At 36.4% G+C, this 22,791-nt stretch overlaps 1 protein-coding gene across 2 annotated transcripts in view; it reads left to right on the forward strand.

The window, feature by feature from the left end:
• The window catches only part of ADCY1 (adenylate cyclase 1), a 161,640-nt gene that overhangs the window by 105,583 nt on the left and 33,266 nt on the right, over window positions 1-22,791 (forward strand). The window contains exons 8-11 of one of the 2 annotated variants that reach the window (XM_071429866.1): window positions 11,362-11,517; window positions 14,968-15,162; window positions 16,967-17,064; window positions 20,192-20,276. In XM_071429866.1, the coding sequence (XP_071285967.1) occupies window positions 11,362-11,517; window positions 14,968-15,162; window positions 16,967-17,064; window positions 20,192-20,276 (534 nt within the window). The remainder of the gene's footprint in view (window positions 1-11,361; window positions 11,518-14,967; window positions 15,163-16,966; window positions 17,065-20,191; window positions 20,277-22,791) is intronic. The other variant, XM_071429867.1, reaches the window with a different exon arrangement.

Consider the following 22,791-nt stretch of genomic DNA (forward strand, 5'->3'; position numbering starts at 1 on the left):
CAGGAAATTGTTCCATTTATTGGTGCAAAAAGACAAGGAGAGACAAAAGGGAATTAGTATGACTTTTACATAGAAAAACAATTCTGCTACAAAAAACAGTGACTGAGGAACAGAAGCTTGACAATCACATATGGAAGGAAGCCAGGTCAATGCATGTTTAATGTGCAAGAGTGAGAGTGTACTGCTGTGAGAGCACACATTTCTTTGTCTTCGCAAGATTGGTGAGAAACTGCTGGTGATTGGTGAGAAAGGACTGCTTGGTTTGTCATCAGCTATATAAACCCAGATGCCATCTTACCCATGGGTGTCATTGAAGAGTCTGTGGAAATGGCAGAGGCTGCTCCACAGCTTGGCTAACATTAGCTGTCCAGCATGCATCAATGGGCGTGTCAGCCATGAAAGAACCCTTCATGAATTTTACTGGTGTTAACTGGTTTTTCCACTGGGCTCACAGGTCAATCAGCATGCCACTTTGCTGTTTGTCACAGTCCATCACAGCTATGCCCAGTCTTTGTACACTTGCATACTGATCACTGACCACAAGCTACATAATAGCATATTTGCCTTCTAAATAAACACCTGCTGTTCCCTCCTAGCCCAATTCATTCACTGCCTCTTTAGAGACATAAAAATAGATGGCTACCCATGAAGCACAGGCAAGACAGAGTTTCACCAGGCGAATGTAGGTATCTTCCGGTTTAATACTGCATTCCTTCCTCTTGAACCTCGGCAGCTGAAATGCAGTTTTTATTATATATCATCTCTGACATTAACATGATCTGACTCAGGCAGGTATGATACCAAGTGGAATGAAAATCAATGTTATGAGCAACAGATGACCAAGAATATGTTGAATTTGAAGCAAAAATAAGACCACTTGGAGTTTTGTTAAACATTATCTGTTCAGAAGACACATGCCCCACATTCTTCTCTATTTGGTCTGACAGGAAAATTTTTCATCACTGTCACTCTAGCCAAGAATGATAACAGTGTAACATGACTCATTCATGTACCAGTTACATTTTAAATATGAACAAATTATAAATTATTCCCATCTTTTAAATCTTCCATTGAATTAGCTAACTTTTGTGATCTGATCTGCTTGCTAGTTTAGTGTGAGAGCACCACTAAGCAGCCACTGAAGGAATAATTTTTTTTTTGTTTTGTTACAGTTTTTATTTTGGTAAAGAATATATTAGTCTGTTATTATCTATTAGTCTATGCAGTCAACAGCTTATTGTCCACCTGGAGACCAGTGAAAAATGGTGTCCCATAGTGGTCAATGGTGAGGCCAATACTGTTCAACATCCTTGTCAATGACCTGGAAAGCGCACCTCCAGCAAGTTTGCTGATGACACCAAGCTGTGTAGAGAGAGTCAACACACTGGAAGGAAGGTATGCCATCTAGAGGGACCTAGGCAGGCTTGAGAGGTGGGGCTGTGTGAACCTCATGAAGCTCAATAAGGCCAGCAACAGCTGGGTTGGGGCAATCTTAGGTACACCTACAGGTTGGTGAGAATGAATGAGAATACACTATGGATAAGGACTTGGCAGTGATGGTTGATGAAAGCTCAACATGAGCTGGTAGTGTGTGCTCACAGCCCAGAAAGCCAAGAGTGCCTTGAGCTGCCTTAAAAGGAGAGTAGCCAGCAAGTCAAAGGAGATGATTCTGCCTCTCTACTCTGCTCTGTAAGACCCCACCTGCAGTTCTGTTTTGATACCCCCATCATAAGTTCCTTCCTCCAACAAAGAGCTGTTGGAGCAAGTCCAAAGGAGGACCATAAAGTTGACAAGCAGACTGGAGCACCTCCCCCACAAACACAGTTAGAGAAAATCCGGGCTCTTCAGCCTGGAGAAGAGAAGGCTGTGTGGAGACATCACAGCAATTTCCAGTATCTGAAGGGAGCCTACAGGGAAGCCAGAGAGAGACTCTTCAGCAGGAGCTGTAATGATAGGACAAGGAGTAATGGCTTCCAACTGAAAAAGAGTTGGTTAGGTTACTTGTCAGAAAGAAATACTTTACCGTGAGGGTGGAACAGTTTGCCCAGAGAATCTGTGCATGCTCCAACCCTGAGTGTTCAAGACCAGTTTGGATGGGGCTTTAAACAAACTTGTCTAGTGGAAGGTGTCCCTGCCTACAGTAGGGGTTTGGAACTAGATGATCGTTAAGGTTCCTTCCAACCCAAACCATTTTATGATTCCATTATTATTGTTATTATTAGGTAAAATTTATGCATAATTGACTGAATTACATTCAGCTTCTAAACACACTTATATAATGAATCTGATTTCCACTGGCAGAATTTTTTTAATTAAAAGAATCTTTTTTGCTGATTTTCATAGTTAAAAATTTATGCAAAAGGGCTTTTTTCATACATGTTTCCTGATACATACCCTGATAAAGTTACTAGCTTTTTAAAAGCTATCACATTTCTCTTAAGTAAGTAAAGTTTGATTATATCTTCTTGATATTTTATATTGATATTAATACTTACAGTCATGCGACAAAAATACTGCCCTGAGAGAAAATTTGAAAATTTTGATTTATGTAAGTAAACACAAATCTGACCATACACATGAATGCCTTGGGCTTTTAAAGGAGATTTGATCCAGATAGAAAAACATATATATTTCTATTTAATATATAAAATTGAATATATTAAATATTCACAAGATTCATACTCTGTGCTTTAGAAACATGATTATTCTCTTAGTTTCAAAAAATTCTAACTTTGTGAAGTATAGTAAATATTACTTTATATAGATTTTATTTCAAGAAAAAAAAATCTAGGCCATATCTCTTAATCTCAGAGCCCCTTACAAGAACTTTATAACTGTTTAGACTAGCTAAATAACTTTTTCTACTAATGATTTCTTGGTAACCCATCTGACTAATCCTGTTATGACATTCAAGCTGTTTGCCTAAAATTTAATTTATTTTAATTTTTTTAATAGACTGTATCTGGCTTTCCTCAGAATCCTTTCTTCTTTCATTGTCAGCACTGACATTAGTCAAAGCATCTTTGCCTCAGTTTCCTACTGGCATAGCTGACTCCCAGAAGCACAGCAGAGGTAGGGGGCTTAGCTGGACTGTCTGCTTCCTTTCTTTGATTGGTCTAGAAAGTCTGATTCTCCTGCAGTAAAACACCTCTAAGGCTGGGTCCAGCCTCAGTGATATCTGAGTGGTTTTTAACTTGGCCTCACTTCTTTGTATTTATTGCAGCAATTCACTCTGTGGTGGCACCTCTCTGGTTTTGAAAGGACTCATTATTTCAAAAGCTGAGAAAACAGCCCAGCACAGCCAATTAAGTAAAATTCCTAAAGGTACTTCTACAGATAGCCAAGCAGTGAGGAGAAGTGATCAAATTTTCATGAAGGGAAAGATTTCTCAGAATGTGTTCATTTTTGCCTTTACAGAAGTTGGCCTGCCATCACTGTTACCCATTGCCAGCCTTAAGGGAACCTGCTTCATGGTGTAACTTTGCTGGCTCCAGACACAAGGCTGAGATAAATACTGCTGTGTACTGCCAGCAATTGAGAGACAGGACTCCACTTAGGTGCAAGCAAGAAGTCGTTTATTGTAAAGTTGTGAAGTTGTGAAGTCATTTATTCTATCTAAAGCTTGGTTTATATAGTCTCGTAGCTTTGAACAAAATTTTCCACTGCCAAGCAATAATCACAATACTAATGTTACTTAGCAATATTGCTTAACCACAATCTTACAGGTGCAGTCTTACATGACTACCTTAAAACAAAGTACCACATTTCTTTTAGCTTCTTCCTTTACATTTCTATTTGATGTCCCCATGGTTTCTGGCCTACAAAGGCCAAGATGTCCACACCATCCACCATCTCCATAGTACTCTCTGCTCCTCTGCCCAGCTGCCTCCCCATAGTGTACCATGAACAGCAATAAAGCTATGTCCAGGAATGGAGGTCATTGAGTGCAAAAATCATAGGGAAGTACTCTTGATACAATTTACAAATTATTCCTGTGTCTTCATAGGGGTCTCTTGGATTTTACAGTCTACCTCAAACATAATCAATAATTGCCTTCCAATAGATTGCAAATCACCATCTGCAAAATTTCTTTTAATCCACTAGTGAGTTATTCACCAGTGGGGTACTCAAATATATTAGTCGTCTTCTGTTTGTGGCAGTGTAAATCACATGCTATCTGCACCTACTATTTGAATAGCACGGAAAGATGGACAGTCATGAAAAATCCATGAAAGTGAGTTCTATATCTGTTTGCCCTTTGGAAACTAGATTTTTCTCTGAAGAGATTGACACTTTTTTCTACCTTACTATGTACATAGAAAGCCAGGCCAAGCAGTCTCAGTAAATTCTTTCTGTGGCTTGGATAGCCCTGCTTTCTTATCTGAAGTCTCTGAGCAATACTATGCCCACTCTGAAAATCCAGGTGAAAACCACTTTTTTTTTTCTGAATCCTTATTTAGTTATCCAGCCAGAGGGAAGTGGATGCTGGTTAGAGGCATGGTGCTCTGTGTCCTGTCTGGTTTGCTGTGTTGAATCATGCCATAAACATTCCAATTCAGATGGCTAAAACCACAGTTTTATTTTTGCCCAAAAACTACTCATAGCAAAAAAAAAAAAAAAAACAAACCCAAAACAGTAGTAATCAAAACAATGTTTCAGAAAGAGGAAATTACTATTTTCAGTCTTTTGAATTTCAGGGAAAATTAGCTGAAAGATTGATGACTCAATAAGTAAATGCAGCTTAGCAACATCCTTTGGAAAATTCTATTTAAAATGTAAAAACTCTTGAAATGTCATAATTCTCTGGAGGAATTATCTACAATACACACCTCTGACATAATTTATTGTCAACTGCAGATGGATTTAAAGCTCAAAAGGTTGATCACAATTTCTCTGACTCATGACAAAATAGGGAGAAATTCAGAAAATTGAGATTCACACAGAATCACACAGAATCAACTAGGCTGGAAAAGACCTTTGAGATCATGAAGTCCAAGCTGTGACCAAGCACCATCATCTCTACTAGACCATAGCACTGAATGCCACATCCAGTCTTAAACACCTTGACAGCTTGTGACTCCACTACTTCTCTGGGCAGCCCATTCCAATGCCCAATCACCCCTTCTGTATTTGTTCTAACTTGCATGCTACAGCTGCAAGAATAGTAGCAAAGGCTGTCATATCACTTTAATATTTTGTTGTTTCATCTAGCATAAACTCATGAGATTGTAAGCATCCTGCATTGCAGTCCTTACACCACAGAGTAACAGGAAAACAAACAAATATTTCATCAGTCTTCTTGAAAAGACAGTATTTTTTTCTTGGAGTACAGCCTTCTTTACTGATAATCGATGTAGCTTTGTTGCATGAAGCAGATTATTTGCCTTCTATATTATAATAAATTACTAGGCTCTATATTTTTCCATCACCAGCCAACAGGTTTTTTCTGCTTATGTCTTTCCTGTGGCTGATTCAATTCTTTTCCCCCCAGCATGGAATGAATATTATGCAATATAGCAGACAGAAAACAACATAGATTTATGATGATATTTTTGCTTTGTATAGATGAAATGCATAGTAACTGCCTGCGCTTGTCTTTTGACTTTATTGTTAATTTACTGTTAGCAACTGGAATGTTTCACAGGGAGAACTGATTTTGGGATGCTTTCTATCCTGTCTTAATAATACTCTAATTGAGCTTTTAACAGTGAAAGAATTTTATGCCTATAATCCATGTATTACTAGGAGTTTTTAGTAGAAATGTATTGGATTTTATCTGACCTGATTAAAAGAAAAAAAAGAAGGCTACAGAAGGAAGTAATTGAGTGATATGATAGGTCTAAAATTGCTGCACCTAATCTTTTTAATGTATTACTTCCATTAAAAATGACGTTCCATATGTATTTGTGGGAAATTTCTTTCTCTGCAAAATTAATTTGATTGAATCATTCTGGTTAAGTTTGAGGGAACATACTACACTGTTCTCATATTGTGTTCTTTTTCCAATCTTGTAAAATTTGTTTTTTTCCACAGAGCACTTATGTCCCAGTAAATCCACCTGTATGCCTAACAGATCCCTAAGATTTTTTTTTTGGCATCTGACTCTTCTAAAAATATTCTGTTTACTTTGTTTCAAGGAATTTTTTCTAGTTCTTGTAAGTTTTGCATTTTCTGGACAAATAGATTCTGATGATATTTTTACTTAAGTGACTGTATGCTTACCAGCCCTTATGGAGTGCTAGAGCTCTGACTCTTAAACTCTAAGTAGTGACAGAAAAAGAGATCTTCCCATTTAATGCAGGGGATATAAAAACTTTACCCACTACTCATAAAAACTCTTTCCTTTATTAGCACATTGCAAGCAAAAATGTATTTGAAAAAATTCTTCTAATTTGAAATGCTGCATGTCACACATCTGAGTCCATATCTGGGCACAAACTAAAGATCTCTTCTTTCAAACTGACAGCTACCTGTCACTGCCACTGCCACCATGACTGTGAGAGTCCAGGGGTGGTCTTTCTGCTCAATGGGTCACAGCTTCTTCCAAGGAATTTAACTAGAGATCTGAATGCATAATTTGAGTGTTTCAGATTTTAACACCCTAGATATACCTTAGCAGAGCCAATTTAACACGCACATAGCCATTTAATGGAAGCTCTAGCTTGTATCTGGAGAGGGGCTGTTCTGTGCCTGAGACTTTGCATTGCTCAAGTTGTTGGAATTAACAAACCCAAACACTGGAAATAAATTGCTTGTGTTACTACCCAGCAAACACAAACAGAAGAACAATGTCTGTATTGCAAAGTGTATTGCTCTACATCCTCAGGATTGCTCCTGCTGTAGCTATGAAGCTGCTAGTGCATCATCATCAGTGTGAAAGCCTTCAGTTTGGGCTCTCAGTGATAGAATGAGTTATGTGCTCCAGTATCATTCTCTCTTTTTCTTCCTCCATAAATGTGGAATCTGTACAAGGAAAGATGTAGGGCACTGGTAGAAGATATTTCTCTGTTGTTGATCTCCTAGACATTGGTTTTGCCTTTACAACTGCTAAAAACTTTTTCTACATCTGCGTCAAGGAAGTGGTTACACTATTCTGAATTTTAAAATTTAATCTTACAGAAGCTATATTTTCTCGTAAAATACCTAATACACTTTCTTATTGGATAGTAGAGGTGTGATAAGTAAAATGTATCATAAGGGCAGTAAAAAAAATATCTGACGATTTAAACTATTGTAAGATTGAAAAAAAAGAAAAAAAATTGCGCTCACCTATCTTAGGACAAAATGTCTTGAAGATAGTCGTGGAACAAATATTACCACCAAGAGACATGGTCCTGCCTGCCTGAAGATAGAAAACACATACAGACACAGTGCTACAGCATTTATGGTTTCTGTAAATGTGTTTTGAATTATATAAATATCTTCTTTTCCTTGCCAATTTATGCACTGAGGTTGAATATAGTCAGGGAAATAACAGTCTGCTGACATTTCTGAGAATCTCAGATGAGCACCAGTTAAGTACTTATCAGACTATTACATGACATTCAAACTGGGGTTTTTTCACCAGGATTTGAATCAGTGCTTGTTTGTTTTCTGCATTCACAAAGCTGTATATAGTCCTGGCTGCTTTCAGAGTGCTCTGCTAGAAAAGTCCAGCTCTTAACCTTATTTGTCAGCTGTGTTGCAGCAAACAACCAACCTTTCCTAAAATTATGAGCTAAATGAACAGTGAACAGAATTAGAGATGATCCCAAGGATCAAAAACACATGAGAAAGTAAAATGCATTGACAAAATGAGCTGGAATGGGAATGCTGCAGTCCAGCTTTCCTGTAATGCTGGCCTGGAGCAAGATCAGAAGAAAAGCAGAGGGAAAGACACTGGGGTTGGGTTTATTAATTTGGAGGGGTTTTTTTAAGTCTGTTTTAACAGACTGTTTTGCATTTCCTGATTTTATCATAGACTTAGAGCAGAAGTTGAGATTACTTAAATATTTCACTGAGTTGACTGTGTCAAAAGTGTTGTTCTGCTGTAGAAGGAGGAATAAAAAAGGGATATGGGACGAAGATGAGAGAGAATTCCTTTTAATTTTAGATATTGTGTATATATAGTAGTGGGATGAAAAATCCTCAGTCCCAGTGCAGAATCTACATGTCCTGAAACCACTAGATTAAAAAAACCCCAAAACAAATCAACTAAAAAACACGTCAACAAATCAACCAAAATTATAAATAAAATTATATGAATCTGCTGAGAACTGTCAGTGTGTCCAGCTTGTGTGTATGCAGTGTCCTTTGAGTGGCCGTGTTCTTGGCCAGCCATGAAGTACAGTAGCTACACAGTACGTCTGTTCACAAATATTCATAACATTGCACACCAGCTGAATTTGGATGGGGCCTTTGGAGGTCAAATGGTCAGCCTCCTTGCTCAAAGCAGGGCTGGCTTTGCAGTCAGATCCACCTTTGAGTAAGTGCCGTGTATTTCCCTGACTGGCAGCCTCTTGAGGCACTATCCTCCTCACAGGTAAACTTCTTTGTATCAAATCAGCATTTCCCTTGCTACAGACTCTATCCATTGCATCTTGTTCTTTTTTCTGAGTAGTATTCAGGATTATTCTGGTTCTGTCTTCTCTGCAGTTACTACTTAAGTGGTTAAAGACAGCAAGTAGATCCTTCCTTAGCCTTCTCTTCTTCCAGATAAATGAGCTAAATTCCCTCAGGTTCTTCTTGTATGTCATACATTTGAAAACCCTAATTGTTTTGGTGAACGTTTGCTAAACTCACTCCAGTTTGTCCTTGTTTTTCTTTCATGGGGGATCTCACACTACTCCTTTTTTTTCAGTGACCTGAGCTGAAATTTCTATTTAACTCTGAAAAAGCTGGAAAAATTCACTATATTTCCAACACACAAAGAGTGCATACTGTTGATGTATTATCTGCTTGTAAGATTTCTAAGCTAAAAGAAACCAGTTGATGGTACGAGCTAAAACTGTTCTACATACTGATTTGAAGATAAAGTCAAGAAACTGAATAAAACATGTGGTTGGAGAAAAGTTATGTTGGTGGCAGGGGCCACAGTTCAGAGTCCATTCCAAGTTTTCACGTTGGATGTTGTTCTCAGAAACACATCTATTATAAGAAAGTTGCATGGAGGAAAGTCTAAATTCTTCTCTATTCATAGGACCTCAAATCCTTGTAGGAGGATATAGTCATGCACATTTGATCACCTTTCACAATCATGCCTTCTTGGATCTTTTGCTACTAAGGTGCTCTACCTATTCTTTGCCACTCTTGCATCTGCACTGTGGCATTTCCACAATGAAGGCTGTCAGGAAGTTTTTATGGGTCTCTGAATTTATTTAAAATTATAATTTATTTAAAATCATCAAAATTGTTGACTTAATGCCATGTCCACTGTGAAAGGTTTGAGCAATGAGCTAATGATCTCTTGAGATATCGTCTACATGTAAATTTCTGAAAATAAAATTAAATGCAAAACTGGGGGGAGTTTCAAGAAAGTTGCTCATTTTTGTTGTATTAAAGTGTTGATAGAGAGACTTTGTAAAATATGTAGAACTCCTAGGGGAATTATGGCTATATTAGGAAGATTTGCAAGTGGAATACTTCTCCAAAAAGTATGTTTTAGCTGTTGGGAATTGTAGCTCAAAAATTGATCATATCTGTCATACTCAAGCCTAACAACTATCTACTTGGTGTCCTTAGGAATACCTAAAGGATGATTAGTATGTGAATATCCTTGTACAGTATCTTCTACGCAATTCAGTGGCAAGTCTTCTGACAGAAAGCCCTTGAAAGAAAGGGTTCATATTGGGAATCTCTTCACGCAGGCTACTGATAAACTACCCTTACACAAGTGACTCTGCACTAGATACACAAATGTCCTTTCAGATTTCAACTTCTGACTGTGCAGTGTAACACAGTGCAGTAATGCTACCTGGCTTCAGCCAGTCTTCTAGTGTACAATAAAGCACCTAGGCACCTTTGCACATTTGAAGCCCGTCGCATGTTGAGAACATGGCTGCTAGGAGAAAAATAACAAGTGCCACATTGTGGTCATTATTGTGTTTCATAGCCAGTGTGTAACTGACTAAACAAGGTATTGAAAGTTCAATAATGTATGACCTCGATTTTCCAGAAAGGGCATGGCTGTATGTGTTAAACATAACAACAAGCCAATATTCGAGATGCCATTCAGAATATAATCAGTGTCATTTGCCCTGCCCATCTAAATTTAGTTGTTCAAGAAAACACGCATTAAAAAAATGCTTTCATGTTTTTTCTTCATTCTTTGATCATTGAAGAAACTTCTCTAGTAAATCATAGTATTGTAAATAATGCACAGCAAATTCTCATTGTCATTTGTGGACTTTAATAGCATTTGAGTAAAGTTTTTGGAAGTGATTTTTTCTGTCTTTTGTACCTAGGAAAACTAAGGACCATTTCCTCTGTGCTTCTTTATTTTGTTGATCCAGAAGAAATTAATTTTACAAGCTTGAATTCCCATACTGAGGAGGCATGGGGTCCTGCCATGTTTCTCATTAACACTTTCCACATGCCAGAAGGATGAATAAGTTTGGTATAAATATTGAGGATAGAATATATCCTCATCTGAGAAAGCATCTGAGTATGTGCTAGGGCTTTAATAAAGTCAGCAGTCATTAAATACATGCTTAAGAATTAACCAAGGAAATGTATGTCCTTGCTGAACAAAGAGCTCTGTGGTAAAAGGAATAGATTATACTTAAACCTCTGAGAGTATTTCTGTGTGGTATAACACTTCTTGCTTTGTAGAAATAAGATGTGAGTTATAACCTCAATGCCTCAAACACTTCTTTTAAGGTGCATATATATGTATATATATATTTAAAGCAAAAGTTATTCTCTTCAGATTTTAATGAACTTCCTATGGCTGAAGTAACAAAATAAGGAACAAAGAAGACTGAAATTATATTTTTTAACGTCATTTAATAAGAATGCTAATTGCCTCCTTATTTTCCCTGCATTTTCAAAAATTTATTTTAATATTAAAGAAATACAAATATTGACTCTTTTATGAGTCTGTCATTAATGCACTTTTTTATAGTTCACATTTCTAAGAAAAGAACAGTTCCCAAAATGTTAAGAATGAGTTTACATAAAGTCTGTTTGATAGATTCTTTACATCTCATGATGAAGAAAAGATGAAGTAATTTTGCACATGTGAGATGTTTATCAAAAAGCATTGCTTCTTGACTAGAGTATTATTTTCTTCTGACCATGGCGGGGATGCAAATGTCTGCAAGTGTGTATGTCTGCATGGGAATGCAATATCTTGGTTATAAATATTATTTTTCTGACCAACAGATATTTCCTGGACTGATTCTCTCAGACATTAAGCCTGCCAAGAGAATGAAGTTCAAGACGGTCTGCTATCTGCTTGTTCAGCTCATGCACTGTCGCAAGATGTTCAAAGCGGAGATCCCTTTCTCCAACGTCATGACGTGTGAGGATGATGATAAGGTAGTCCATGTGGGCCAAGTGCAGTCTTTGGGCATCAATTCCAGGACTGCATCAAGCAGACCATCTTTGAGAACATAGGGGATGATGTTGTGAACTGATAAAGACGCTTGTGGTGTTCCTGCTGGAACTAGAAAAATCTAATTCCCACAGTAAATAAAAAACAACTTTAATTATAAAAGCCCTCAAATTTGGAGCTGCTCTTGGAAAAGCCAACATAGGTGTCCTTGTGGCTTCTATCAAGGGCTTTTTTCGCAGGAACTGGAATTTCTGAGGCTGTTTCCATTCTTTCAAACATATATTCTTTTGCATCTTTTGTCCATCCCAGTCTCAAGTTGATGGTGACAAATGCAAACCAACAGGATAATTTTTTTTTTCTCTAGATGGTTCTCTGAAATATGAAAGGCAACTGATTAGCCAAAACCCTTTTTTGTCCATAATACAAATCCTAAACATAAAAGTCCCTAATACAAATATAAATTCCGCTTTCTTGGATGTCTGGTAATTCCAAAAATCAAAACTCTTCACATACTAGTAGCCTGGTTTGCTTCTTTTCTGTATATGAATCTACCTGTAAATTTATGGATAAAAACCATGAGAGTTGCTCATTCCATTTTCTTTGACAGCAGGTGGCAACATTACACAGGTCTCTCCACCACTAAGTGGCAGCATTCGAGCACTGGAATCAGTAATTCAATTTGACTGATTGCTTCACGTTCTTTTTCTTTTTTCATTTATTGAAGATTCAGTCTAAATCTTACTTTCAGAAAGCATTCAAACTTTCATATTTTGAGTTTTATACATGCTTGTGTTTCCTCTGCAGAAAAAGGGGAAAAAACTCAATTAGCTCCTTTTAAAAACAGTTTCCGTGAAGACTTTCAGAAACTCCAGATTTGATTTTTAAATTGGCCGTGTACAAGGCCTTCCAATTGGAATTTAGTGTTATCTTTGAGTATTTTAAAAAACAACCCACACATTCTTTGAAGGATATGCAATACTTTGCATTGTGTTTTGTGTACATGTATGTATAAATATGGTAATATACACAGAAAATATCCATGTGGATTTGTTAGTGATCTGTTGAACTTTCTTTCATGCCAGAACATTGTCAGTGAAGTTCTACAATGCTATCAGTAACAGAAACTGCTGTTCTGGGCTTTTGTAACTTTTATGTAATACATCATGGATTTGTATTATATTATATGAATATAAATACACTGTGCTACGATGTAGGGTTTCTTTAGAGTTTTCAGTACTCAAATCATGTAAATAAAGTAAACCACGTGGGGTTTTTAAAGGCTTTGAATCCAGTGCATTTCTGAGAAACATAAATACTGGATCTTGATCATATGTAAGACATGATGTAAATCTACTGTGGCAAAATAATAATAGAGATAAAAATAAGAGACCGAGAGGAAATAATTATATGTAAGAAACAGCTTTTTTGATTAAGAATAGAAACTTTAACTCTGTTACAAAATGGCAGATAATTTAATATAATTTATTCCATATATCAGAGTAATACCCATAGTCATCTACCCTCATTTCAGGTTTTGATGCAAAGAAACATTTATTTAAATACTGTTTTCCTCCCCCCTGTTGTTATACTATAGGCTTAAATTTGAATTGTAAAAAATTCTTGAAGATGTATTTCTGCTGCAACTAATGTAATACATATGTTAACTAATTTTAATTTATTGAGAGCAAAATTGTATATTTCTGACACAGAAATTCCTGTTTCTCTTATTTTCCTAAAAGCACTCAATTTCCTTACAAATTTCTGATAGAAATGTTTCTTGAAGAAAACAAATTTCTGTCAGTTTAGAAACACTGAAAATAGTTGTTTGGCTGGTAATTTAAGCTCTCTAATCAATGTATGTGCCTAAGATTAGTTTTCATGTTGAAACAATTATCTCTTACACCAAAAGACAATATACCAGGTAATGGGATCTGATAGCTTGAAGAAAAATGTAACCTTTTAATTGTTTACTGCTGGTGTAGCTTCCTCTCTACATATAAAGCCAGCAAAGCAAGACTTGAAAAGTTACTTTATCTTTGCTGGGGTCCATTTTTCTTAACAAACAGAAAACTAAGGTATCAGTCAGCAGATAACCCTTCCCACTATTTATAAGGATTTAGATATAATATAATAATAATAATAATAATAAGCAGCTATGTAAGGTAATGAACTGCAAGAGTTCACAATTTGTTCACTGATGAGGTACTCCTAAGAATTTCTTGTGAAATTAAAAAGGAAACTGCTATGCCTGCAAGATTACTTAGATAGTGATCACCATCATTTTAACCATCTGGAATAAAAGGATATGTTGTTGTATAGCCTCTAGAGTGGGTATTTAGGACTGAGTATTCTGAAGAGAGAAATTTTGTTTTCTTCTTTAACATCCTTCTGACATACTCTACTTATTATATCCTGTGTAGACTTCTTATTTCATAATGTTTTGAACTGTCTTGAACTCTCCAGATGCTAGATAAAAAAAATATTCCTTTAACTTTACAGAAATAGTAGAACTTGCCTGAGCTTTGTTGTCAAAACTGTTCTGGGAAGTTGTCTTGACCCCTGTCCAGTCACAGAACAGATCTAGCCATAATGGTTTAGATTAAAGTGCCCTCAACTGGAGGTTGCCACCAGTATTGCTGAGATACTGCTCACTGTCTCCTGAGTGCTCTCTGTGAAAAGTGAGACAGCTTGTTTAAAATCCCTTCAGATATACTCTGTGAAAAATCTTTTCCACTGGAAAGGACTATGAATAATTATCTTATAGTTGTGCTATCTCAGCCTTGGAGGAGTCAGTTAGGCAGTTAGTTTAGTTTTGATAATTTGTTGGATGGCTCCATCTGGATCTGCAAGTCACTTGAGGAATACTCAAGAGATCTTAACAAGAGAGCCAGTTGGGCAAGTTAAAGATAACACTTGAGATTTCAGACCCTCTGTAGTCACAGGTGGTCATTGTCCAAAACTTTAAGGTAAAACTATCTTTTTGAAACATGTATTGTTACCTAGACAGTAGGACTTTTCTTGTGTTATGAAGAGCCTGGTTATCTTGTCTTCAAGATGTCCAGAGCTCCATGTCCTCTGTCAAGAAAACAAACCAATATAAAACCATTTAGCAAGGTAAAATAACCCTACTGGGTACAAACTGATTATTCCCTCAGTGGCAGAGGAGTATCAGGGCCATATGTGAAAAGAATTTCCGGATTAAAATCTTGGAATGAAGTGGGAGTTTTCTCTTTGATTTGAATGATATCAGGATTTCAGGTAAGGAATTTTAAAAAGGTGACATTCACACAGAGATAAGAACTCTATTATTTTCTATTTGTAGTTGCTTGCTTTATGAATTCCCCATGCTCTCTGTGAGCTTGAGGTAATATGAACAGCAATGCAAAATCTCAGTGCTAATAAAATCTGTGCTTCTTTCTTTATCCATATTACAGAGGAGAGCATTAAGGACAGCCTCTGAAAAACTCAGGAATCGCTCCTCTTTTTCTAACAATATTGTATACAGCACTCCAGGAACTCGAGTGAACAGATATATCAGTCGCTTGATAGAGGCCCGGCAAACTGAGTCTGAGATGGCTGACTTGAATTTCATTACCTTGAAGTATAAGCAAATTGAACGTGAAAATAAAGTAAGGGAGTTTAAAATTATTTTTACTGATTTCACTGACCATATGCCAATTAGCACTGTGGTTTTTGTTCGGGTTTCATGCAATGTTTAAATTCTACTCACTATCTTTTAATACTCCACTGGACTGTTTCTCAGTTTAGAGGGTGACATTATTTCTACCTTCTATGGAAACACTTGAAGGGGATTAAAAGAAAGATTGGTATTTGTGGTAATCACATATCCTCTGTACAGAGAGGGACATAGTTCTCTCCCAGGATTTTCCTGGGAAGTTGTGAAAAGCTGTGAGAAAGCTCAGAGAAGAGAATGAGAAACAGTTCTTATCTCCATTTGCTACACCTGTTGTGCACATGTGGAATGTGTTATGGAGATTGTTTACCAAAGGGTGATTTCTTAATTGGAGACTGTATGATGTTTGGATTGATTGACTAATTAGGGTAAGCTGTACTGGACAGTCTGTAAGGGTTACGAGTTTCTAAGAGTATAGTATAATAAAGTATAGCTTAATAAAGCAATTGATCAGCTTTGTGCAATCATGGAGTCAATGCTCATTATTCCCCATTCAGGGCACCATTGCCATGATAGATATTGTCCTACTTGTCAGTATCCTACCCCGTGTTATATATCCTGTGTTTTGGTCTTTCTTTTTGTTCTCCAAACTGTCTGAGTCACTTGTTTAATGCTGTCTCATTGCAATGTGTCTGCCTACTCACTCATCTGCTTTGGAGAAGTCTTACTGACAAGAAGTATAGGTAGCCTGGTAAGTATTGATCCAGAAATTCTAGAAAATATAAAAAAAAAAACAAAAAAAAACCAACCAACCAAACAAACAAACAAACAAACAAAAAAACCCCAAACATTAAATCTCTGGACAAGGTTGCAATATTATACCAGTGTGGCAGTGCTGAAAGCAGGGGATTTACTCAGACCATACAAACATGCATATCAGGAAACAATTGTTCCTACCTTGTAGGAGTATTTTTTGTGAATACAAATTATTTGTATCTACAGCCTTTACTTTATGTGTTTGAAAAAACAAAAGTAGTATGGTTTTGCATTAATTTGGCAGTAATATTTATTTTTCCACTGTAAGTCACTATATAGTCTAAGATTTCAGGTCAGTACTGCTTCAAGTTAGAAGGCTGTGTGCCATACTGGATCCAAATTTTTTAAGGCTTAAAGTATAAATTTTGTGTTCAAGTTTCCAAAGTAATTTATTATTAGGCTGTAACTTTTTTGTTTCAAAATAAAAAGTCTGCTGTAAATGACATTGAACTTTGGGTCTTTCTGAGACAACACTTTTGTGTTTCAACCCCTGGAAACTTTCTCTCATTAATACTGTAGCTTAGTGGAATCAGGAACAGTAGCTGCTCCAAACTGAGCACATGTATCTCATTAGCAGCTGCCTCCAAGTCCACTCATTAGAGTCCTGTCCTGAGCAGCTGAGGTGAAAGAACTTGAAAGCAGCAGCAAGGAGTCTATGGCCTTTTATCATGATGAGTAAACAGAAGGAGGGCCACCCCCTCCTAGTTCAAAGTGGCTGATTTTTTTTCTCAAAAAGATAAACTTATATCTGAGCCTAAACCCATTTTGACTAGTTACAAGGTGAAAGAGAAGTCTGTCAAGGAAAATCTTACGTAGACTTCCATCATCTGTTTTTTCAGTGCAAATTAAGCCATCATGTTTTTAACTAAGCAGGGGCTTGTTTTATTTTAGGATACAGTTCTTTCTTACTGAGAATGGACAAGTGTAGGTGTCTTGGTATACATGAAATATTTACTGTCTTCACTTCTTCCTTTCTTTAACAGTACCACCAGCTTCAGGATGAGTACTTCACCAGTGCTGTAGTTCTCTCACTAATTCTAGCTGCCTTATTTGGCCTTGTCTACCTTCTAATAATACCACAGTAAGTTTCTGTCTTTTGCCATCATAACTCGAAGTGGAACATCCTCAGACATCCTGCACAGGTCAAAAATTAAAGTCTTTGGAACAGGAATGGGGACTTCACATGGGAGAGTCTCTGTTAGTATGCCTCTCGGTCTAATTGTTATCTCTTTAATTTGTCCACAGAAGATACTTTTCACTATTTTTTTTTATTTTGTAGTAGCATGCATTCAGAGGAAAAAGATATATTTCAGTGTTTATTTAAAATTTAGTGGTTATTTTTAACTTATTTAAAGTATTTCTGCATTACAAACAAAGGTGTTACAGCAGCTTTTCTAAATGTGTTTGTGCTACTTTGGATTAAGTACTGGTATTGATAGCAACAGAGATAAAACCCTGCAGAGTTTAATGGGAACTGAAAGTACCCATCCAGCTGCATTGAGGCCTGCATTTATAGCATTCATTGAAGTTTTTGATATCAACACTATCCCTACATAAACTGCCTAGTGTGTATTTTGGCTTTGCACATACAACTTGTAGTCCAACCTTGACTGCACTTAAGTAAACATAACCAAGTGGTGTGTTTAGGAGGTGTCCTATGCCTATTGTTGAGTGATTAGTTAGTGATTACCTCAGATTTTGTCAGTTCTATGTGAGTGCTTACTAAATAAAAAATAATTAGACCCCTTTCAAATCTAGAGGTAGATAGAATTGTGTATAAGGTATAAAAATTATGAATAATTAACTTTTTTCAGATTAGAATATCAAAGCATTAAGAATGAAATTTACTCACTTTCATAACTACTTCAGGGGGAATAGAACTAGCTACAGGATAATGCTTTTGAAAATTCCATTTAAATTATGGTCCTTTCTATTCAGAAATCTCCAGTTAGAATAATACTTCTATATTCTATTATTTCTAGTTGAAAGATTGAAAAAGTTTATTCATGTTAATAAAATAGAAACGCTAATTTGTAATATAGTACTTTTCATCTAAAGAATTCAAAGTAACTTAGTCGTCATTTACACCATTTCCAGACTAATGACTCTGCTGACTAATTGGAGCATGATTAAGAAGTCTTTCACCTTCTTCTTCAATAAGCCACAGCTGCAGTACATAGCAGTTTTGAACAAATAGAAACAAAGTGTATTAGTGTAGTTGAAACTAGACTGAATTTCTAAGAATCATATAATAGCCTTTCAAAAAACTACTGTCACTTTAAAACAGATGGGCAGAGCTTCAGTTTAAGTAGTGATCTGACACACAAGCTCCAGAAGAATATCACCACAAAACGTAATGAAGATGGACTGGGTTAGTTAAAAAAGCCACCCACTGAATGCTCCTAAGTTCTTTCTTCCAGTGCCTGAGTGGTGACTTCATATAGCCAAATTCTTCTTGGGCTCTTCCCTTGCTGTGACACAGATGCAAACATGAGCTAAATTAAAACTTTGGAAGTATAGGAAAAAAAATTCTCCACTTTCCCAAGTTTGGAGCTTTAAGCTGCTATTTAGATTGCCAAAGTAGTTATACGTGTGGCAAGAGAATGCAAAAGCCAATACAAGGCTTGTAATATGCTACCCTAATGGGAGAAGTTATATATATATATATATTTCAAGGAGGAGGTTGGCCATCTACACAAGAAAATGTTGTAGGAAAGTCAATAGACTTGCTATTCTCACAATTCTTATCATCTTTTGAGCAAAACAGCTTCTCAACTAAAGACACATTTTCTATTCCCAGATGGGGGTGGTCAAAGTAAGGCTACGTTCCTGTCAACCTAAGCTGTCCAATTATGGAGGCACATATGCAGTGTAGCCACTAAAAGCCCTGACTAGGAACCCTTCTAATGTCCAATTCTGTGTTTACTTTTCAAAAAAGCAATGTAGTCCTTTTTAGATGCCAACCTGAATGTCTGTCAGGGTGCCACTCAGCACTACTGTCAGTTGTCAGCTATTGCTACGTTACAAGATGTTGTTGCAGACATGTCCCCTGCGTTCTTTTCTAGCATCCTGGATGCAAGGGAAACCTCTAAAGGCATGAGATCCTGCCTTGATTAGTACTTGTATTCAGAGTCCACACTAAAAGTACCCAGAGTCACCTTCCCATTCTGGGGAAGTACATAGTACACCACACAATTCTTCCAGTTCCTGTATCAGTACAGACTGTTACATTAATTTGAAATCAAAGTCAAATAGTTAGAAACTCTACAGGAGAATTTCACACTTCTGCTGCTAGAAAACAATCTTTTTCCTGTAATCGTTAAGGGCACAGATACATAACTGCCTGAATCCATTGTTCACATGGCTTGTGGACTGACTGGTTTGTCCTCACAAGTTAGAAAAGAAGGTGTGAAGATCATGCTATGCTGCTGTCATACAGCCCTGGCATGCGGCCAGGCTGTCCCTGAGCAGAAATCAAATGCACCCACACTGGTGGACTAATTTCTGTCAGCTTGCTTACATCCATAAGGTACTTTTCCAAAAGAAGTTTTCTGGAGAAAGTTCTTGGTTTGCACCACTCTTCTCATTAAGAACAAGCCTATTTTGATAGATCAGAAGAGGGAAGATTAAGAATTTAAGAATTATTAAATCATCTTTTTGAAACATAAGATTTGTCTGACCATTTAGGAAGACTCAAAATGAGGGAGTTGTTCTGTTTCATTAAAAGACAGGTTTCTCTGATTTTATTTGACTTGCTAAGTGTCCAAATTGGATGACCATTGATTTCTGAATCTTTGAGAAAGAGGAATGAGACAGAAAAAGTATCTGGTAACTGTTAACATCACTGCCAAGGCCAAGTAATTGAGTTACACACTCTCCTTGGAAGACATCATGGTGAATATTCTGCACTAGCCTACAATTAGAAAGTGTCTCTCTTGACTACCATACATTTGAATTTTTGAGGTTCTTTGATCTTCCTTCTGTCATCAGAGCGGGGACCATTTACAAGAGCATTTACTAATTTCATAGTTTTGAGAGCAGTGGACATCACTGCTTAATTTGCACTGTGATGGTTAGTATAACAGCAAGGTTGAGGAGGACATCCTCCACCATTTATAAAATACTGTTTTAGAAGGACCCCTAACTGTAGTTTGTTCTCACATGTTACTGAGTTGCATTGCATTACTTCTATTGTGTTTTGATTCTAGGAGTACCGTAGTTCTTGTTCTCCTGGTGTTTTGCATATGCTTCCTAGTGGCTTGTATTATGTACCTACATGTCACACAAGTACAAGTAAGTGATTTAAGATTTTGTGACTATTCTTCCCTTTGGTGTCCATGATATGTTTGTTCTTTGGAATATGAAGCCATCAGTGTATGCTTCACAGATTCATAGAGTCTGAAATTTATGTGTTTAAAGTTCCTTATTAAGTAATGTATTAGACACTTGAAAACCAAAGACCAATCATCTGAAAGTAGACTGTTTACATGAGTAATCGTTACAGCAGTGTAGCATTCAGTGCCATTAATTCTACACTTTGTTTTTTACTAAATCTTCTCTGAGCACCTACCACTAAATACTGTGTTTAAATCAACTGCTTTAACCTGACTTTTACTCCTTTCTGACTACACAGCACAATAGTCCTCCCTTTCATTCCAGCTGGTCTGGGTGTAAAGTCCTGCTAACATCCCCTCTGTTTTCAAAATTTTTCCTGTCAAAACAGCAGCTGTTTTGATGGTGAAGCACAATGTTTTGCACACACACAATCCTTGGCCTTTTAAAAACCTTCAGTAATGATTAATTCTCCTGCATTATATTTTCACAAGAGTAATGATGCAGAAGGACATTTGGTTGTTTTAGGGGAGAAATAGGTATGCCAGACCAGAATACAACATCTACAGGCTAATTTTCTGATGAAAGAAATCTCTACTGGATTAATATAAATTTAGTCTTTTCAGACAAATATCAGGAAAAAACGCCTACTCATTTAATGAGCTTTTCTGATTTGGACACACTAATTTTAGTTTTAAAAAGTGTCCTTTGGCAGAAGAAAAGCATGTGTTTTCATGGGAACATAAATAGTATATCAGCCAAGTATCAGGTGCTGAAAAGAACCTTATTTATGAACTTACAAAATTTTTTGTGAGTAACTTTGATGATCTCTTTTTTTTATTAGGGCAGAGTAGTTTATCATCTGTTCTTCTCTGTATAGATCGTAGAAATGCAGACTAAGTTTGTAGCAAGTTACTTCTCTTTATACAATTTACCTGGGGCTAGTGCAAACATAAGAAGTATTCCATCTGTTTTGTCAGTCAAGAAAATTTGTATTTATTCCAGGTTCCTCCAGAGATTCAATACTATACAGGATCAAATCCAGCATTAGAAAAATAAAGAAATATAAAACCTTAGAATATCACAATTTAAAACTTTATGGCAAAAAAAGTCTTATAATAATTAAAATTAATATTATGTGGATAATGGATATACAATTGTAAAACAATCATTCCCCTATTTTAATCAGTTTTATGGCACTGACTTGCTCTTTTACACTGTGCAAGTGACTTAGCTTCTCCATGCTTTAGCATTAAATACCTCACTCATAGAAGTACGTTAATAATATTTTACTGTACTCATTACCTAAAATTTTGGTAATTTGACACTACTTATTTAGTTAATAAAAATTTCTCAAATAAAGAAAATGAAGCCCAAAATTCTATGCAATCATAAAAGTGTCGATACAATTTAGAATGACATAAAGCCAGAAGTATAAATCTTAATAGTGTCAGAATTTTAATTCAGACATGTCTCATACTTTATCTTTTAAAGGTCTGTTTACCATTTTAACCCAATAGCCTAGCATGTCAACATTTAGAACCTGTATGTGCTACACAGATCAAAAAAATTGTCTGTGCAATGTGTCAGGACATGTGATCTTTGAATCCATATTTTGCTTTATCCCTATTAACCATTCAGCATTATCTTCAAACCACGGGTATTATCTCTTTAATAAGCAATAGACAGCTTATTTGGTTGCAATCTTAATTAATGGAATAAATATTTTTTCTTCAAGCAAAATTATTTTGTATTTTATTTATATGGATAAAACCACATAAGTTCCACCTCACTTGTATATAGGATTCTGGTCTGTCTAGTTAAGTGGACAGTTTGATGGGTAAAATACTATGGGGATAATCACATTCAGAGCATAGCACTTTATGGTTACCTTGAAACCAGTGTAAGTGCGATACTACAGGAGTTTATCCTGGATCCTATCCTGTCAGGCATTTTTATCAACAGCCTGGAGGAGGACATGGCAAATACTCATGTCATGTTTTCATATGAATACAATTTTGTGAGTACAGCTGGCAGGATGATTATTGAGAGGGTTCTGGATAGGTTAACAGAATGGACAAACAGGAATCTTATAACTATAGAATGTATATTGCAAAGTCCAGATCCTAAGAAGAAACAATGCTGTGCAATGACACAGGAGGAGTAACCAACTCTGCAAAAATTGCCCTGAGACTCTGAGGTTCAAGGCAGACAGTACTTTTGAGCACCCTGAGGTCCCTTCCAATCAGAACTGTATGATAGTGATGAACAAATGCAGAAATAGTCTTTTTTCATACTGTAATTTTGAACATTGCTCTATCTCCCTTGAAACACAGCTTTTCAATCTCAGATTCCTATAATTTGAGCTATTTTTTCTTCAATATGCTCAGTTTTATTTAAGGTGATATACCCCAGGTATCCCAATCTATTTTATTGATGCTAGTACTTACACTGGTGTAGAAAATTAACTCAGATC

The sequence above is a fragment of the Agelaius tricolor genome, unplaced genomic scaffold (genome assembly GCF_023055355.1).
Source record: "Agelaius tricolor isolate 1412-34295 unplaced genomic scaffold, bAgeTri1.0.p SCAF_6, whole genome shotgun sequence".
In the NCBI taxonomy this organism is placed as follows: Eukaryota; Metazoa; Chordata; class Aves; order Passeriformes; family Icteridae; genus Agelaius; species Agelaius tricolor.